Below are 16,903 nucleotides of genomic sequence, written 5' to 3'. Positions count from 1 at the left end.
TGCGGTAGGCTGCATGATTTTGTTTCGGCTTCTCGTGACACAATCTTTTCATTCAGATACGATTCGATTCTTCTTTTTTTTTTTTTCAGGGGGTCAGTTTCGTCCTTGTACACTTCTGCCACGGAAGTTTTCCTCCATTAAAATTCCGTTTCGTACTCAAAATTGCCCCACGGGCTGTGAATGCATCACAGAAAATGACCCAACCATCAAACTGCAACACCTCAGTAATTCTAACCATGAAAACTCACACACTAAACTAGGCTACATTCCAGTATACGTTTCCGACAATTCCTTACCGTTGATGACACGTTAAAACAGTCGTACACAACAATGAGTTCCAATGTTTTTAGCAGAGCAAATTTGATTTTTTCAATCATATACGAAAGTCAACATTAAGATAGATCTACGTTTTCATTTACTGCCAGACACTTTTCTGAGGGGCTCCTGCAACTCCAAGGCTGCATGACACTTAGCAGCAGGATGATGATGGACTCTTTTGAAGCAACAAGTTCTTTGACTTGACTGTGTCTCGTCAAGTGTCTTAGGTATAGCACTGCCAGAGGTAACTTCTTAAAAATTTGATCTTACATTATCATCCACGATTCTGACACAACAGCGGGCTGAAGCAATTCATTGAAAACACTTATGAGGCGGTGACAAGTTCTGCTTTATATGCTTTTGAATTGTAACGTGTATATATATCATCAGGTACAGGCCAAAAACAATGGCTTAGCTCGAATCTTATTTGCTCACCTTCACGCAACTTTGCCATGTGGATTGGAAAATTAAACGAAAACCATTTAATTGGCCTCTTAGATCTACACCTGTACGAGGCATCAAGGACAGAAAACTACAGGCAGAGACATCAGTCTGGAAGTTCGGGCGAGTACGTGGTTTGAGGCAGTACTGAACACTGGCGAGAGACACACGACAGGCTCGGTGTCAGGATCGGCCTCGTTCGAAGATTTTTCGTCCGCTGTACATTGTCAACATCTCAGAATGGACGGTCCACAGCCTCATATATTTTACGGTTCGTGCGTTACATCTTCGTGAAGCAACAAGATACTGTAAACGTGAGTAACGTACATCGGTTGAGTTACTCAACTTATATTCGTAAGATGACCATGACAAGTTACCGGAGACTGACTCCTCCTCTTCCTCATCCCTTAAGGCAATCTGCTCCAGCACCCAACCCTCGATGACTTCTCCCAAAAGCTTTCGCAGCTAACTCGTCGCTCTCGCTCTGACCCCATCAGTGCCCCCATCTGTTTTCAGGTGGAGTCGGCCTCCACGTCGATTGAGTCTCGTCCATAACCCTGGAAGCGGCGGACGCTGAGCACAGGAACAAAAGACGTCTGCCCCAGGTACAGGAAGGAGTACGTGAGGCCTTTGCCGACCTACGACCAAGGTTAAGAAAACCATACTCCATTTGAAGTTCTCCAGTGCAAATGGAACATAGATCACCAATCCCTCTTTCGAAATTAGCTAGACACTATCATTTACCTACATTTTCTTTTCTTTTTACATGACAGGTGGCAAAATAAAAACTTGTTGGTTAACACAATATTCTCGTGTCTTTTTCATAAGAACGTCGAGAAAACTCATTTCACAGGCGAAAGTAGAAAGGGACAAGAACAAGAGGGTATGCTTCCGGGCTATGGTGACGGCTGGCAAATCGATTCAGCCAATCAAATGGCTGCATCCATCGTTAATGAGCCAATCAAACGATCGTATTTATTGGACAATGCCTGATGTCTATGTAGGTATCGACAGGGGACTAGTTTACCAGTCCAAAAGTATTCGAGATTCCGAAACATCTGAAGCTTTTCAGTCTCAAGGCAGTGGCAAAATTCACGACGCTCTCAACGGGTTCAAAAAGTTTCCATATATAATATACATCAACGTCTGTCCCAATGTTGCATGTGGCTTGATGGATCTGAGAGAGTATCTGGTCAAAATGACACAATCCGCCTACTCTCCTCAGCTCACGTTTTCTGGACTTAACCTTCACCAGAAAAACTGACTCCTTGTTTCCAAATACCTTAATGAAACCGTCTCGAAAGTAGCTTTCCGAAGCAAATGGATCGATCGAAAATTTCGCACAAAAAAAAAAAAAAAAATCGAGACCATCTTCTTGGCCGTCATCTTAAGGGAACATGTTTGTCAAATATGGAAACTCTTTCCTACTGCAGCATCCTCTGGCACCCTCGTGCGACGCCTTCGTACATATTCTTGAGTCATCTCCCGTCTGCCTCCCAGGTACTGTCAGCGTGTAATCGTTTCTTAGTCTCATTGGCTCGTCTCTTCATTTTCTGTACAGATTGATTCTAGTTATTAACACCATGCTTGTGTTTCGTGCTTCTCCCTTTACATCACTTTCATCGCTATTTTTTTTTTTTCTTATGTCTTTCATTTGTATTCTCGACATTTTCTGCAGCCCCTTTGTCCAGGCGGGGAGAGAGAGAGAGAGAGAGAGAGAGAGAGAGAGAGAGAGAGAGAGAGAGAGAGAGAGAGAGAGAGAGAGGTGTTCACTAACATGTACATCCAGAACGTTTCGCAGCGGACGACTCTACTTTTACAGGAAAACATGTGATTACTCCTCCCCCCTCCCTGCATTACTGTATACTTTTTTCTTGTATAACTCTCACCATCCCTCCTCCAACATGGTAAATTCACGGGGCGCCCATAACCTGGAGGAGTGCTATGTTAGACGGCTGGAGGAGACTAGTCGTATTACCCTCGAGTGGTAGCCTAGTGCACACACACACACCACTCAATCGTATACCTTATTGTTCTGCGGTAAATCCTGCGTCCCAGCCTATGTCAGGGCGAATCTCAGACTGAAGTGGCTGGCGTGAGATGCCTGCCTCTCTGTCCATGCTATGGGATATCCTAGCTGCCCCGTTGTCCATGTTATGGGCAACCCTGTCTACCAGTATGGCTGCCCCTCTGTCCAGAAGGGCTGTCTCCTCTTCATATACAGTCTATCTAGACTGTACTGGAGATGAACTGTCCTCCTATCCGTTAAGATGACAGAACAGCCTTGCCCTACCACGTAAAATGACCAGAAACACATAAATACAAAAGAAAATAAGCAAACATAAACAGAATTACCCAGACAGAGGCGCTACAAGTGAATAAATCTTTCCCTATATGTACAACTAGGTAATGGCATCAGCCACCGAGGCAAGCGAAGCGACCACAATCGCTCGAGCTGGCAACACAGAGTTTAAACATTCAATACGGCATAAGCAAGTTTCTTAGCACCCGTACCCTTATGAATGCAAGTAAAAATTCTCAAGAGCATCACTACTACTACTACTATCACTACTACACAATCACAGCACGTGCGAACCTTTCCACATCCATGCTTGCGCGAGCACGCAGTCCAAGCATCTTGGTAGCGCACGTTCACGCAACAACACCCACACACACACACATCCAACTCTTCACCAGGGTAGCATCGATGACCCGTCATCTTTGGGCAACGAATAGGAGGGCGAAAAAAGTACCAAGGAATACTTATGATGGCAAGTGTAATGTACGGTCTTACATAACAGGAAAAATGCTGAAAACGAGCATATATCACCAAGGTTCTCCTTTGTGTCGAGTGAGGACGTCCCTTGTTGCTATGGCAATCCCAGTTACATGTAAAATTGGCCTCAATTTTACAGTTACTTTCAACACAGTAAAAGTGCCATATCAATTGTATCATACCTAGAGTTGTGTGGAGGTGCGACGAGAGGGATAAAGCCACCCGCCCCTGGGTACCGAAGCCACTGCCTCCCTCCGACGTCCCACGGTGTTACTGTCTCGCCTATTGCTCGATCTTGTTGCTAACTGAATTTACGAAGTCCAGGAAAAAAACATTTTTTTTGTTTTTGTTTTTGTTTCGCTTTGTTTTAGGATGTTTCATACATCGTGTCCCTTAAGTTGTATTTTGAACTGGGTATGCATAAGTGTTGAGAACATTATCTACGGAAATCAGTCATCACAAATGTAGACAAGATTAATAAAGCATTGAATTTACAAATGATCTAACTGTCTCATCTTAAACTCCTCATAATAATTACGGTTCTCCAGCACTGACGGTCACATCAGTTCAAGATCGAGTCACTCACTCACTGTACGTCACAAACAAATCGTCGAGACCAGAACTTTATCACACCGACGCCTCGGCAGGCAGAGCAGTACGACCTACCCGGCCGTCAGCGTCGGAGTGACTGGGCCCAGGCGGTAAAGTACCCGACCCTGCGTGGCAGATGACGCGACCCGCAAACGCTCGTTGTTATGAAACTGGTGGTTTCCGATGCCTCGCCTTCACGCCAAGCATCACCACCTTGTCACTTATGGGTTTGTTACGCACGAACCTTCTCAACAGTTTCCACTACATTGTGACAAAAGAGATTTATAACTTTTTGAGAGAAATGCGACCTGAAAATTGTTGAGAAAAATTCTCAACTACATTTAGTGACATGATAATTCCAAAGCACAATTACGGAGAATATACTGAATATATTCCATGCATGTAAGGAACTTGCGATAGAATCTATCATATGGAAGATAAGTTCTCTGGACCACGACTGTATGGCCTTCAGAGCCATGTTAAAACTACGTACACTTTGCTGATAGGCAATGTCACGAGAGAACGGCAGATGTTGGCGACATCTGTATTGGAAGGGGACTCAAGACGGAACCGCTTCTTCATGAAAGACGCTAACCACACACACACACACACACACACAGAGAGAGAGAGAGAGAGAGAGAGAGAGAGAGAGAGAGAGAGAGAGAGAGAGAGAGAGAGAGAGAGAGAGAGATCGTCCAGGTTTAGTACCCAGGAACCAAAGCTGTTTACGAGTTTAGCGGAGGACCCGATGCTGGGCAGGCGATCAGCCGACCCCTCCCGGCTGCTTTCTCCACGAAGTTCTATGACTTCGTGAGTGATACAGACGACGCAAATCAACATCGCTGAGAAATCGGCAAATAACACGGCCATTAGTGAACAAATGATTATCAAATAACGAGCGAGTAGGGTACGGAAGAGGAGCGAAAATAAACACGGAAGACAAAATAATAGAACACGAACGTCATAAAATGTAAAAGACAGAGAAGAGAGCAATCAAGAAAGTTAACTTAAAAAGAGAATAAAAAGGAAACTAGAAAAGGCAGGTAAGAGAAAACGATAAACAAAGTAAAAAGCTTCACACTATACGCTGACTCAACACAAGTCGACGCCATTTTGCGCCCCCAAGCCCCTGGAACAGACACACACACCCACACACACACACGTACCCACCCCTGATTACCATCCAAATTTGATCATAATGCAGTATCATTTTCGTTCACATGTAACTTCACACACTGTGTTACGTAGACATGGTCTCTCTCGTCTACGATCATGGGTGAAGCAGCAGAGTTTAGAGTTTCTGGGGCAGGTAGTGACCTTTCTTTCTTAAGGCATTTCTGAGCGACGGTACAAGACTAACACTTTGACCTAACATAGTCAGAGGTCAAAGCCTAGGTCAATAGTCGCATCACAATGCTCAAGTGGTAAAAGGGAGAAATTCAAGATCTAGATTTCATATGTTTATTCTTAGGACAATGAGGGACGACGCGGCCATCGAGATGTACCAAAGGATAGGGCATGCGGAGGGAAGGGAAGGGTACTATAAGTGGTGGAGGGAAGGGAAGGGTACTATAACAGTGGTGGAGGGAAGGGAAGGGTACTATCACAGTGGAGGGAAGGGAAGGGTACTATAAGTGGTGGAGGGAAGGGAAGGGTACTATAACAGTGGTGGAGGGAAGGGAAGGGTACTATCAGTGGTGGAGGGAAGGGAAGGGGAGGGTACCATAATGGTGGAGGGAAGGGAAGGGAAGGGTACCATAATGGTGGAGGGAAGGGAAGGGAAGGGGAGGGTACCATAATGGTGGAGGGGAAGGGAAGGGTACCATAACAATGGTGGAGGGAACGAGGGGCGAGGCAACAAGTGCAGCTCAAGAGAGGATGGAGGGACAAGTGCGCCGTGATGAGGAGGCCAAGTGAAGGTATAAACCACCTTAGTACGGGAACGGTCGGGGTAACACTGGACGGGTAAGGGGAGAGGACTGGGTGGCCAACCTAAGAGACTGTGCACGCGGCGGGTCATCACAGAGAGTATTGCCATATCTTTAATTAGAACTAACGAGCCAGACGCCCTGACAAGTGTGGACTACGTCATCAGAGTAATCACTCGTTCTATCAGCAAACCTGCACGAGGTCATAACCTCACATACCAACAGGTAAGGGCGAGAACTCATACAGACAACGTAAATTTAAAAACTTGAGGAAACCCTAGCAACAGGAGGCCATTTAAAACTACGGCGCGCCTGGCGATACTTGGCAACAACACCCTCGGCCATAATGTAAACAATATGAGATTACAGACGTTCATATGACTATACATTTAAGATACTAAATATTTACAGAAAAACTCGTAAAAAGCAAATAAAACCACAGATCACAAGCAAAACAAGTAAGGATGACCAATAAACGTGAGTTATTACATGACATCAAAATACAAGAAACATAAATAGGACATGTATTACAGGACAGAAGGCATCTAACACAAGGGGAGAGGTGGAAGTAATTGACAAAATCATCTAAATATACAACAGGAAATACCTGCGTGACAGACGACAGGCGAGACAGAAAGGGGAAACGTAAAGACGAAGTAAATGGGGCAAAAATCATGGACAGAAAAGGCAGTAAAGATGTGGACAGGAGACAGTAAACATGTACAAGAAAGAGGACAGCAATACGTGTACAGGACAGATGGAAGAAAGTAAACAGGTACAAAAAAACAAGACAATATGCACAGAAGACAATAAATACGTACACAGAAGTAAACAATACCATGATCAAGGCAGGTGGACTTTTTGAAACGTACGCGACAGAAGACCGTACACAGGAAAGTAAATACGTACATGAAAGGAGGAAGTAAACATGATAACTAAACTGTGCAACGCTCAGGACGACAACACGGAGAGGACAAAAAAAAAAAAGCTAAACATGGGTACAAAGAAGACAATAGTACCGTTCAAGAAAAAGGATTTTCAGTAAATAAGGAGAGAAGGAGACCCTATAGAAGAAGAGGAGGAGACAATACAGAAGTGATGGGTAGAAATGCTCCCAAGGACAAAAGACAGTCGAACGTAGACAGGGTACAACACAACGTACCGCGTTCTTCACACTCAGCACCAGGGCTGACAGGCGACCGTGACAGACGACGGGGAAGGTACAAGTCTGGAGAGAAGGGAACGAATAAGCATGAGACCTGGCGGCCTACAGTAACTCTGGCCGTGGGGCGTGCCGTCGACAGTTACGGCGAGAACGTTGAAGATATGGAGGAAGTTGGAAGAAGTTGGGGTGGGAGGCAAATTTACCAGAAAATGAAAATGACATGACGAAAAATGAAAACTGTGGCTCCAGCGGTGGTTAACATAATGGCTGACGAAGATATGGTTGACCCAGCGAGAGGAGGTCAGGGCAACGCGGCCGGAACCAGGTTGTACCAGAGGCCAGTGTGCTCACTGTACACACGCCCAGTCTCCGGGTCGATGCTCAGACAGGAGGACGCTGCTGTAGAAGCCTCCGCCGATGTCGTCGAAGCTCCACAATTTTCCATGGCTGATGGAAAGTCTTTTCTCCCTCCTCCGCGGCGCCTTAGTGCTGAACGGTACGGGCGACGGACTGAAGGACTCTGAGGTACGTAGTCCTCCTTGTCAGTACCTAGTTGTAGGTAGGGGTTGAAGCCCGGTGGTTTAGGAAGCGCTGAGGAGCTCTCCTCGCCCAGATCGAGGTCATCGCCGCTGCTAGTCTCCCGGTACTCGAAGGTCTGCTTCTTCTTGTAGTAATGATAGTTCTTCCCCGACCCAGCGTCCTTATCAACTCCTACTTCGTCAGAGACGTTCTTAGAAGACTGTCTCTCGGTCCCGTGAACATCCGTGGATCTGTGCAGCTCGCTGCGGTGGGAGGGCCTCTCCTGCTTCCCCAGCGGAGGCAGGGCGTCGGTGAAGACGGCGGCGGAGGTCACGGTAGAATCAGAGGCGGCACGTGTGGCTGGAGTGTACTCAGGGACGGGCCGACTGTGGTACCCTCCGTGTTCCTGTAGGCACACAGGCACACTGGCAATTTACATTTGAATCTGCGCATGACGGTACGACCTTTGGATATGACGGAGGGGGGGCGCGAAGGCTCAGCTATCATATGCAAGGGTCGTATGGTCGTGCTCAAGGGGTGAATGGAAAATTATATAATAAGGCCGTATCAGAACACCAAGGCATATACTGACTCATGCAGGAGCTATCGTGATATATTCCAATGTGAACTGCCACTGAACCATATGATGTCCAGAGAACCCTGTAGCTGTAAACCATAGACTGTGGCTATGAGCCATACACTGTACCTGCAAGCCATCATACACTGTACCTGTATCTTGCAGGCACAGTGCAAGATACCTGTTTTGGATTCACCTTTTAAGCCAATTGGTTGGAGGAACAATAACAGTCAAGTCTTAAGGAGATAGAGTGTTATGGATGTGGTTTTACCCATAATACTAAAACACGGACGTGTACACTAATACTCAAACCAACCTAGCAATCATTAATGCTCACGAAAGGACAATATCCACTAACGCTCCAGCATGGACGAAGAATTCAGGCCCGACTCGACGTGACCTGATTCTAAAATACGTTTTACATCCAGTAGGACATGTTTCCCCTCCCTCCTCATCGTAGTGTCCTTCCCTATCACCAGTGTTACGGTCATTGACGTTCAGGTGTCATCCACACATTACCAAACTGTTTCATGCCACGTATTTCGTTTGCTTTGTAGACACTACCGTATACTAACGTCATGTCCGTAGTCGCCGCCATGTCCGTAGTCGCCGTCATGTCCGTAGTCGCCGTCATGTCCGTAGTCGCCGTCATGTCCGTAGTCGCCACCATGTCCGTAGTCGCCGTCATGTCCGTAACCACCGTGTCCTGGGTCATCATGTCCGTCGTTGCTCTCGGGCGCATAGCCGTGGCCGCCCTGTAGCGCGAAAGAGAGAGAGAGTGTTAACGAAAGCCTTCCTCACCCATACCAACCGTGCAGACGGTCGGTCCTCCAGCGACCTAGCATTGTGGGGGTAGAGATCACACCTCCAGCACCCTACCAAGTGAGACGGAGAGACCACACCTCCAGCACTGGAAGATACAATACTCCGCCTTCGACGAAGTTCCTGCCGTTGCGTCAAAGACATACTTGAACAAAGTGACGGTGAAAATCTCGATAATTCAAGGATGATGACTTATGTCGACTTATGGTGAACCTGAGGCTTCTCCTGGTGTCACCCTCACGAAGTAGCCTCCGCTGGCTTCATCAGGAGCGGGAAAAATCAAACAGATCGTAAGGCGAAGGAAATGCAAGGAGGAGGAGGAGGAGGAGAAGGAAGACAACACGCCAAGTGAAGGAAGACATGGACGACAAGAGAAGAGGGGGAGGAGGAGGAGGAGGAGGACAACACGCCAAGTGAAGGAAGACATGGACGACAAGAGAGGAGGGGGAGGAGGAGGAGGACAACACGCCAAGTGAAGGAAGACATGGACGACAAGAGAGGAGGGGGAGGAGGAGGAGGACAACACGCCAAGTGAAGGAAGACATGGACAAGAGAGGCGGAGGAAGAGGGGAAGGAACATATCAGCCCTAGAGGAGGAGTTCATGCACGGCCCTCTAAAGGTACTCACGTCCTGCTGGTGATGGTACCCGTAGCCGCCGTGGTGGTCGCCATGGTCGTCCTAGATGGGAAACAGAAAACAAAGTGAGAAAAAGGGAGAAATAAAAAAAAGGCTCCAGTCTTATCTAATCATCTAACACTTCCTCAAGATGTGACTCTTGTTTGTATCAGTTGATGGAACCCAACACAGCCGATGGGAAACCCTTAGACTTACACAGGGACACAGAATTACATAGACACACACAGCCCCCCCCCCCCCCCAAGGACCCAAGGTCCAAGCGAAGTCGTATCACATACGCCACGGTCGTACCGTCGTTCTCAAATGGGATCATATCAAGACATGCCAATCCTGCCTCCAGGATATGACACGAGTTGCCAGCCAACCTAGTGTTGGCACGTGGTTGGAAGTGGTATCTCACGTGGCATTGGTGTCGGCACGTGGCTATCAAGGCCATACTCACGTGGCACTGGCGTTGGCACGTGGTAAAAAGCGATGATACTTACGTGGCACTGGTGTTGGGCACGTGGTTGGAAGTGGTACTCACGTGGTACTTGGGGCCGTGGTTGTAGTCCCAGTAGTGTTCCCCATGACCTCCCTTAGCGTCCGTCCACCGCACCTGCAGGATACCAGTGCCAAAGTGAGAGAGAGAGAGAGAGAGAGAGATCCGGAGTGTGAGTCGTATCCCCGAAATTAAAAAAAAAAAATACTATGATACAGTAAACGTGTCGTAAGGAAACTTAGTTCAAGATTACACTCGGCACCGTATGCGTTGTGATATAGGGGGGGGGGGGGGGGAAACAATAATCGAACGGGACCTAAATAAAATGAAAGTCTGGAACTCATGACAAATGTGAATAGAAATCGAAATAGCATCCACCTTAACACTATGGCGTATGACATCTTGATCTGATGATTTCATCTTCAAGAGGATCAAAGATTTTTAAGTTTCCAAAAGAGATGTTTCCTATCTTTTTATCACTGGGGCAATATATATATATATATATATATATATATATATATATATATATATATATTTTTTTTTTTTTTTTTTTTTTGCTTTGTCGCTGTCTCCCGCGTTTGCGAGGTAGCGCAAGGAAACAGACGAAAGAAATGGCCCAACCCACCCCCATACACATGTATATACATACGTCCACACACGCAAATATACATACCTACACAGCTTTCCATGGTTTACCCCAGACGCTTCACTTGCCCTGATTCAATCCACTGACAGCACGTCAACCCCGGTATACCACATCGATCCAATTCACTCTATTCCTTGCCCTCCTTTCACCCTCCTGCATGTTCAGGCCCCGATCACACAAAATCTTTTTCACTCCATCTTTCCACCTCCAATTTGGTCTCCCACTTCTCCTCGTTCCCTCCACCTCCGACACATATATCCTCTTGGTCAATCTTTCCTCACTCATTCTCTCCATGTGCCCAAACCATTTCAAAACACCCTCTTCTGCTCTCTCAACCACGCTCTTTTTATTTCCACACATCTCTCTTACCCTTACGTTACTTACTCGAACAAACCACCTCACACCACACATTGTCCTCAAACATCTCATTTCCAGCACATCCATCCTCCTGCGCACAACTCTAGAGTATCCATAGCCCACGCCTCGCAACCATACAACATTGTTGGAACCACTATTCCTTCAAACATACCCATTTTTGCTTTCCAAGATAATGTTCTCGACTTCCACACATTCTTCAAGGCTCCCAGAATTTTCGCCCCCTCCCCCACCCTATGCTCCACTTCCGCTTCCATGGTTCCATCCGCTGCCAGATCCACTCCCAGATATCTAAAACACTTTACTTCCTCCAGTTTTTCTCCATTCAAACTTACCTCCCAATTGGCTTGACCCTCAACCCTACTGTACCTAATAACCTTGCTCTTATTCACATTTACTCTTAACTTTCTTCTTTCACACACTTTACCAAACTCAGTCACCAGCTTCTGCAGTTTCTCACATGAATCAGCCACCAGCGCTGTATCATCAGCGAACAACAACTGACTCACTTCCCAAGCTCTCTCATCCCCAACAGACTTCATACTTGCCCCTCTTTCCAAAACTCTTGCATTCACCTCCCTAACAACCCCACCCATAAACAAATTAAACAACCATGGAGACATCACACACCCCTGCCGCAAACCTACATTCACTGAGAACCAATCACTTTCCTCTCTTCCTACACGTACACATGCCTTACATCCTCGATAAAAACTTTTCACTGCTTCTAACAACTTGCCTCCCACACCATATATTCTTAATACCTTCCACAGAGCATCTCTATCAACTCTATCATATGCCTTCTCCAGATCCATAAATGCTACATACAAATCCATTTGTACATATATATATATATATATATATATATATATATATATATATATATATATATATATATATATATATATATATATAATCCCTGGGGATTGGGGAGAAAGAATACTTCCCACGTATTCACTGCGGTCGTAGAAGGCGACTAAAAGGGGAGGGAGCGGGGGCTGGAAATCCTCCCCTCTTGTTTTTTTTTGTAATTTTCCAAAAGAAGGAACAGAGAAGGGGGCCAGGTGAGGATGTTCCCTCAGAGGCCCAGTCCTCTGTTCTTAACGCTACCTTGCTGATGCGGAAAATGGCGAATAGTTTGAAATATATATATATATATATATATATATATATATATATATAAACTGGTCGATACATCACTGACCTTGGTTTTGAAATTATGGTTGGGTCCGGCTTTCTCATACCGCTCAATGTTATGGTACTTGTTGCCACGCTTGAAGCCAAACTCGTACTGTTTCTTGTCCGGCTGGTGCGCGTACCTGCCAGACGCAAAAAGCAGTGAAAATGGGAGTTACTATTCAAGTCGTCATTGCGCGAGGGAAATATTTTCATAAATATGGCACCAGAAATTGGGATGGATGCGAATATCTTTTTGCTAAGTCTCTTAAAAACTAAACAGAAAAAAAAATTGCACAAAGTGTTCACGAGCTTTGTACGATTATAGAAAATGGAGTGATGCTGGCTAAAGGGTTGCTTGTAATTCAACGAGGAAATTCTTCATATTACCCACAATCTTTGTCGTAGGAAAGAGCAACTTCCCAAAGGAACTCATTTACACCATGATGTTACGTGAGGAGGAATCTCGTATGTTGTCTTAAAGCAAAACAGATCATGTTTGCGTGTGCACATACCATCAGGCTAAGAATATCTTCGTATTCTTAGGTTTATCTGTCGTTATTTAGAGAAATCTCTGCAATATATGAAGCATTAGTGAGAAAAGATATTTTGCTACATAAAGTACAAGTAGAAGTTTATTTAAATATACTTGTTTTCAAGTACAAGCAACAGTTAAGTACTTCAGTTAAGTACTTTAAGTAACGTATATGACGTGACCATAAATTCACATATTACTAACAAAAGTTACGAGAAAAATAAACTTACATGACTTACCAATCAAAGTCTATCTTCATGGAGGCTTTTCTTTCTGGAAATAATCTACTTTAATTGCTGATAAAAATTTACTTAAATGAGAGAGGCATTGCAGGTTTACTTACATGAAAAACTTGCCGTTGTCGTGCGTTCCGCCATGACCGTAGGGGGAAAGGGAAGCAGCGGCGGTGGCCAGGTCGACCTCAGAGGCGGCGGCAACCGCAGCCTCCAGCCCTGCAGACAGACAGACAGACGCACGTGACACTTGGGGCGACACCTGGTGTGGAGGTGGACCGCCTGCACCAGACCAGCAGCACTTGGTGTATCGAGGATCCAGTAAGCTTGTTACAATAGAAGGCTTTGTTCTAGGATGATAAAGATAGTAGAAACAGACTCAAAGAGTGGATGCAGCTTATCTTACCCTGCTGGTCAGCGGTTGTCGTATGCTGCAGTTGCTGGGCCGACACCAAGAGGAGGCAGCTGCACGTACACACGACCCTGGTCGCCAGGCTCTGAGGAGACAACCAAAAAGTACATTACAGGAGGAACACGAGGCTATAAAGGGACAAGCAGCCATCCGGACCAGATCGTTGGTTCCCTCGGTCATGACCTGCCACTCTGACCCCCTCGTGTGTCAGGAGCAAGCGTAAGTAGTGTGGACTGCAGCTCAGTGTGAGATGCGCGCGCGCGTGTGTGTGTGTGTACTGTGGTTCACTGTGAAGTGTAGAGTGGCTTTGAGAAGTGCGTACTGTGGCTCAATGTGACAAAGCGTGAAGTGCGTACTGTGGCTCATGGTGAGGATGTAGTGAAAGCAACGGATGCAATATCAACTGCTTTAAACCTTAAGCACTGTCCGCGATACTCCTGGCACTACTACTACACTGTCGGCACTACTCCTAACACTGAGACACTGTCAGCACTACTACTGACACTGCTGCGCTACTAACTATCTTGCACTTGACACCAGCCATCGCTGTTGTTTTGAGTGAGTGATGGTGGTGACTCACCGACCCCAGTATATATATATCACCAGTCCTCCCACGCCACGCTTTCAAATCCATCCCTTCCCCACCCCCACCCTATTTCAATCACCACCCCCAGGTTCAATCAAGCGTCTACTTGCGACCCTCCCCGGAATCGGTTCGTCACAGTCGCACCGTTACTCCATGAACCGCATCTCGTTTCGCTGAATTTAACCATTTATCTATGCTTTCTAAGACGAGGTCCTCAGGGGTCACGGCCATTAATGGTACTTTTATTCCCTAAAGGAATAGAATAGAAAATCAATCTAAACATTTCATTTGCACCGAGAAAATAATCCTAAATCAAGATAGGCCATTCACCCGTAATTGCAACTCACAAGCCATAGGAATTGCCCAAAGATTACTATCTAACACGGAACATGACGTAAAAGCAATTAACTTCGTCAAAGTAAGCTTCCTCTTTCCGTGGCATTTTCCTGTGAATTTAAGGCATCTTTCAAACACCTCCAAGTGTTTTCATAAAGAAGCCTAGCCGTTCCAGGGAGGAGGCGAATCTCTAGTGGTACTGGCTAGTCGGTGCCTGAAAAATATTTTACATTTCTGCCGTCATAACTAGTGCTGAACCCATGGTAAAATTCTACTTTGTCAATGTAGACAATATAAAAGTGGGAAAGGCAACTAGAAAATACTTGCACATAAATTCTGAGCATCGCAACGTTCTCTTTTGACCAAATATTTAGAGAATAGGTTGAACTGTCACTACATACGAAACTGGGGATTTCTAAATCATATATCAGTTCCTTAATCACGCCTATACATAGACCCGGGTCTTTGCCAGTACCTTAACAAAATACTCAACAACACACAACGGTAGCGGAGTTTGCTTGTGAACATGAATATCACCGCCTCACCGAGCATCGCGATCTTTTTAACGGGCAAATAATAAAAAAAAAAAAAAATGAACTCAATATTGAAGAAACAAGATAGGCGGCGGAAGGCAGCACCAGGGAGACTTACTGCGATCGTGCAACGCGGCGAGAAATCCATCTTACGCGTAAAGGATCTAAGACATGCACACGTAAGTGTATGAAAAAGGAAAAGAAGTCATACTCGCGTATACTGCTTTAAATCATTCAAAACTTTTGTACCAGGTCTCGCATGACTATATTTGTACTATAATAGCTTTCCTTAAGGCCTGTCTACACGAGCGGGCCTGATCAGCGGGCTTGCCCGTTAACGGGCATATTTGACGGGCATACGATCAAATTGCCCGAAAGCCCGCCGAGCGAAATCACTGAGCTGGTGCCCGGTAGCTGGAGTTTCTACCCTGCCAGACGCAAGATAATGTCGTGAACCCACAGCGGGCCTTCATCCCACATCCCACGGCATAGTAGCACAGTGAACATTTAACGATGGCAGACCAGGATAACTCCAGTGAGCCACCAACAATTTTTTGGTCTAAAGCACTTACTAGTACTTTGATTGACCTTTAACGTAAGAATCCATGTTTATGGAATGTGAAGCTGAAATGCTATAAGAACAGAGACAAACGCATAACAGCAGTGAAGGGTATTGCTGCGGAGATGAGAGAGCATGGTACTTCCGTTACGACGGATGACATAAAGAAAATAGACACGCTGCGTAACCAATTTCGGCGTGAATGCAAGAAAGTAAAGCATTCACATAAGTCAGGAGCTGGGAGTGAGGATATCTATGTACCTAACTTGTGGTGCTTCTATGACCTGATTTTCCTCCATGACAGTGATAATCAAAGACCTTCCTTGTCAAACTTGGACACAAGCCAAAACACTGGGAATGGTGAGGATACGTCTGAAGTAGTGTTCCTCACTACTTTGTAGTTCATGAAGTATTGTTGCAGTGCTTCCAAACATACTTCTTTTCTTTAACCAATCTTTACACCATATCCTTTTCTTTCTTCTTGAGACACAAAGCTATTATCATAGAGCACAAAATCTTTTTATTGACAATGCTAGGCACCATGGTTCTCGTACCGCACTCCACCCGCTACTGGCAACATCGTCGGGCAGGCCCGGCTGTTCATTACTTCGGTCGTGTGGCCGACATTCACGGGCAGGCCCGCCAGAATTTGCCCGTTAACGGGCAAACCAGCCGATCAGGCCCGCTCGTGTAGACAGGCCTTTAGTTATCCTCTGTTCTTAACGCGTAAAATGACAAATATGTAGGATCATTGTCCAAACCCGTGGCTTTATTAAGGATGAGGCTAGTTCAAAAGCCTAATAGGAGGCATTGTATTTCTAGTTATGGAGACTGGTTGGCATTGGTCACCTTAAGGGAGTACAAAAAGAGGATCTGCCGGCAGAGATGGAGAGATATTTAAAGAGAGCAGCTAGATCTCGGTGTGTTTCCTTGGTTTATGTTGTCATTCCTTATGATTACACGGGCAGCTTTCGTTCGAATCCAGGTTTCGGCTGTCGTTCTAGTCCTCTTGATGTTAATGTATCCCTTGGGGTTGTTGGTCAAAATGGGCAACTGGCTTAGGATAGATTGTATATAAAGGTATATCCCTGGGCTATCGATAGGGGAGAAAGAATACTACCCACGTTTTCCCTGCTTGTTGTAGAAGGCGACTAAAAGGGGAGGGACCGGGGGGCTGGAAATCCTATCCCCCCCCCTACATTTTATTTTCCAAAAGGAACAGAGAAGGGGGCCAGCCGAGGATATTCCCTTAAAGGC

General features: G+C 45.8%; 1 protein-coding gene across 5 annotated transcripts in view; it reads right to left on the bottom strand.

Annotated features, from left to right (window-relative positions):
- LOC139747248 (beta-1,4-glucuronyltransferase 1-like) overlaps positions 1-14,110 on the bottom strand; it is a 128,342-nt gene extending 114,232 nt beyond the window's left edge. For 2 of the 5 annotated variants that reach the window (XM_071659326.1, XM_071659327.1), the window contains exon 1: positions 3,718-4,067. Coding sequence is in view for 1 of the 5 variants with exons in the window: in XM_071659323.1 (XP_071515424.1) it covers positions 9,766-9,816; positions 10,301-10,372; positions 12,481-12,595; positions 13,331-13,332 (240 nt within the window). In the remaining 4 variants the exon portion in view is untranslated. The other 3 variants (XM_071659323.1, XM_071659331.1, XM_071659330.1) reach the window with 3 other exon arrangements.
- Between the last annotated feature and the right edge of the window lie 2,793 nt (positions 14,111-16,903).

The sequence above is a fragment of the Panulirus ornatus genome, chromosome 68, assembly GCF_036320965.1.
Source record: "Panulirus ornatus isolate Po-2019 chromosome 68, ASM3632096v1, whole genome shotgun sequence".
Lineage (NCBI taxonomy): Eukaryota > Metazoa > Arthropoda > Malacostraca > Decapoda > Palinuridae > Panulirus > Panulirus ornatus.
The sequence above is the reverse complement of the archived record's forward strand: the minus strand, read 5'-3'. Positions and strand labels throughout refer to the sequence as shown.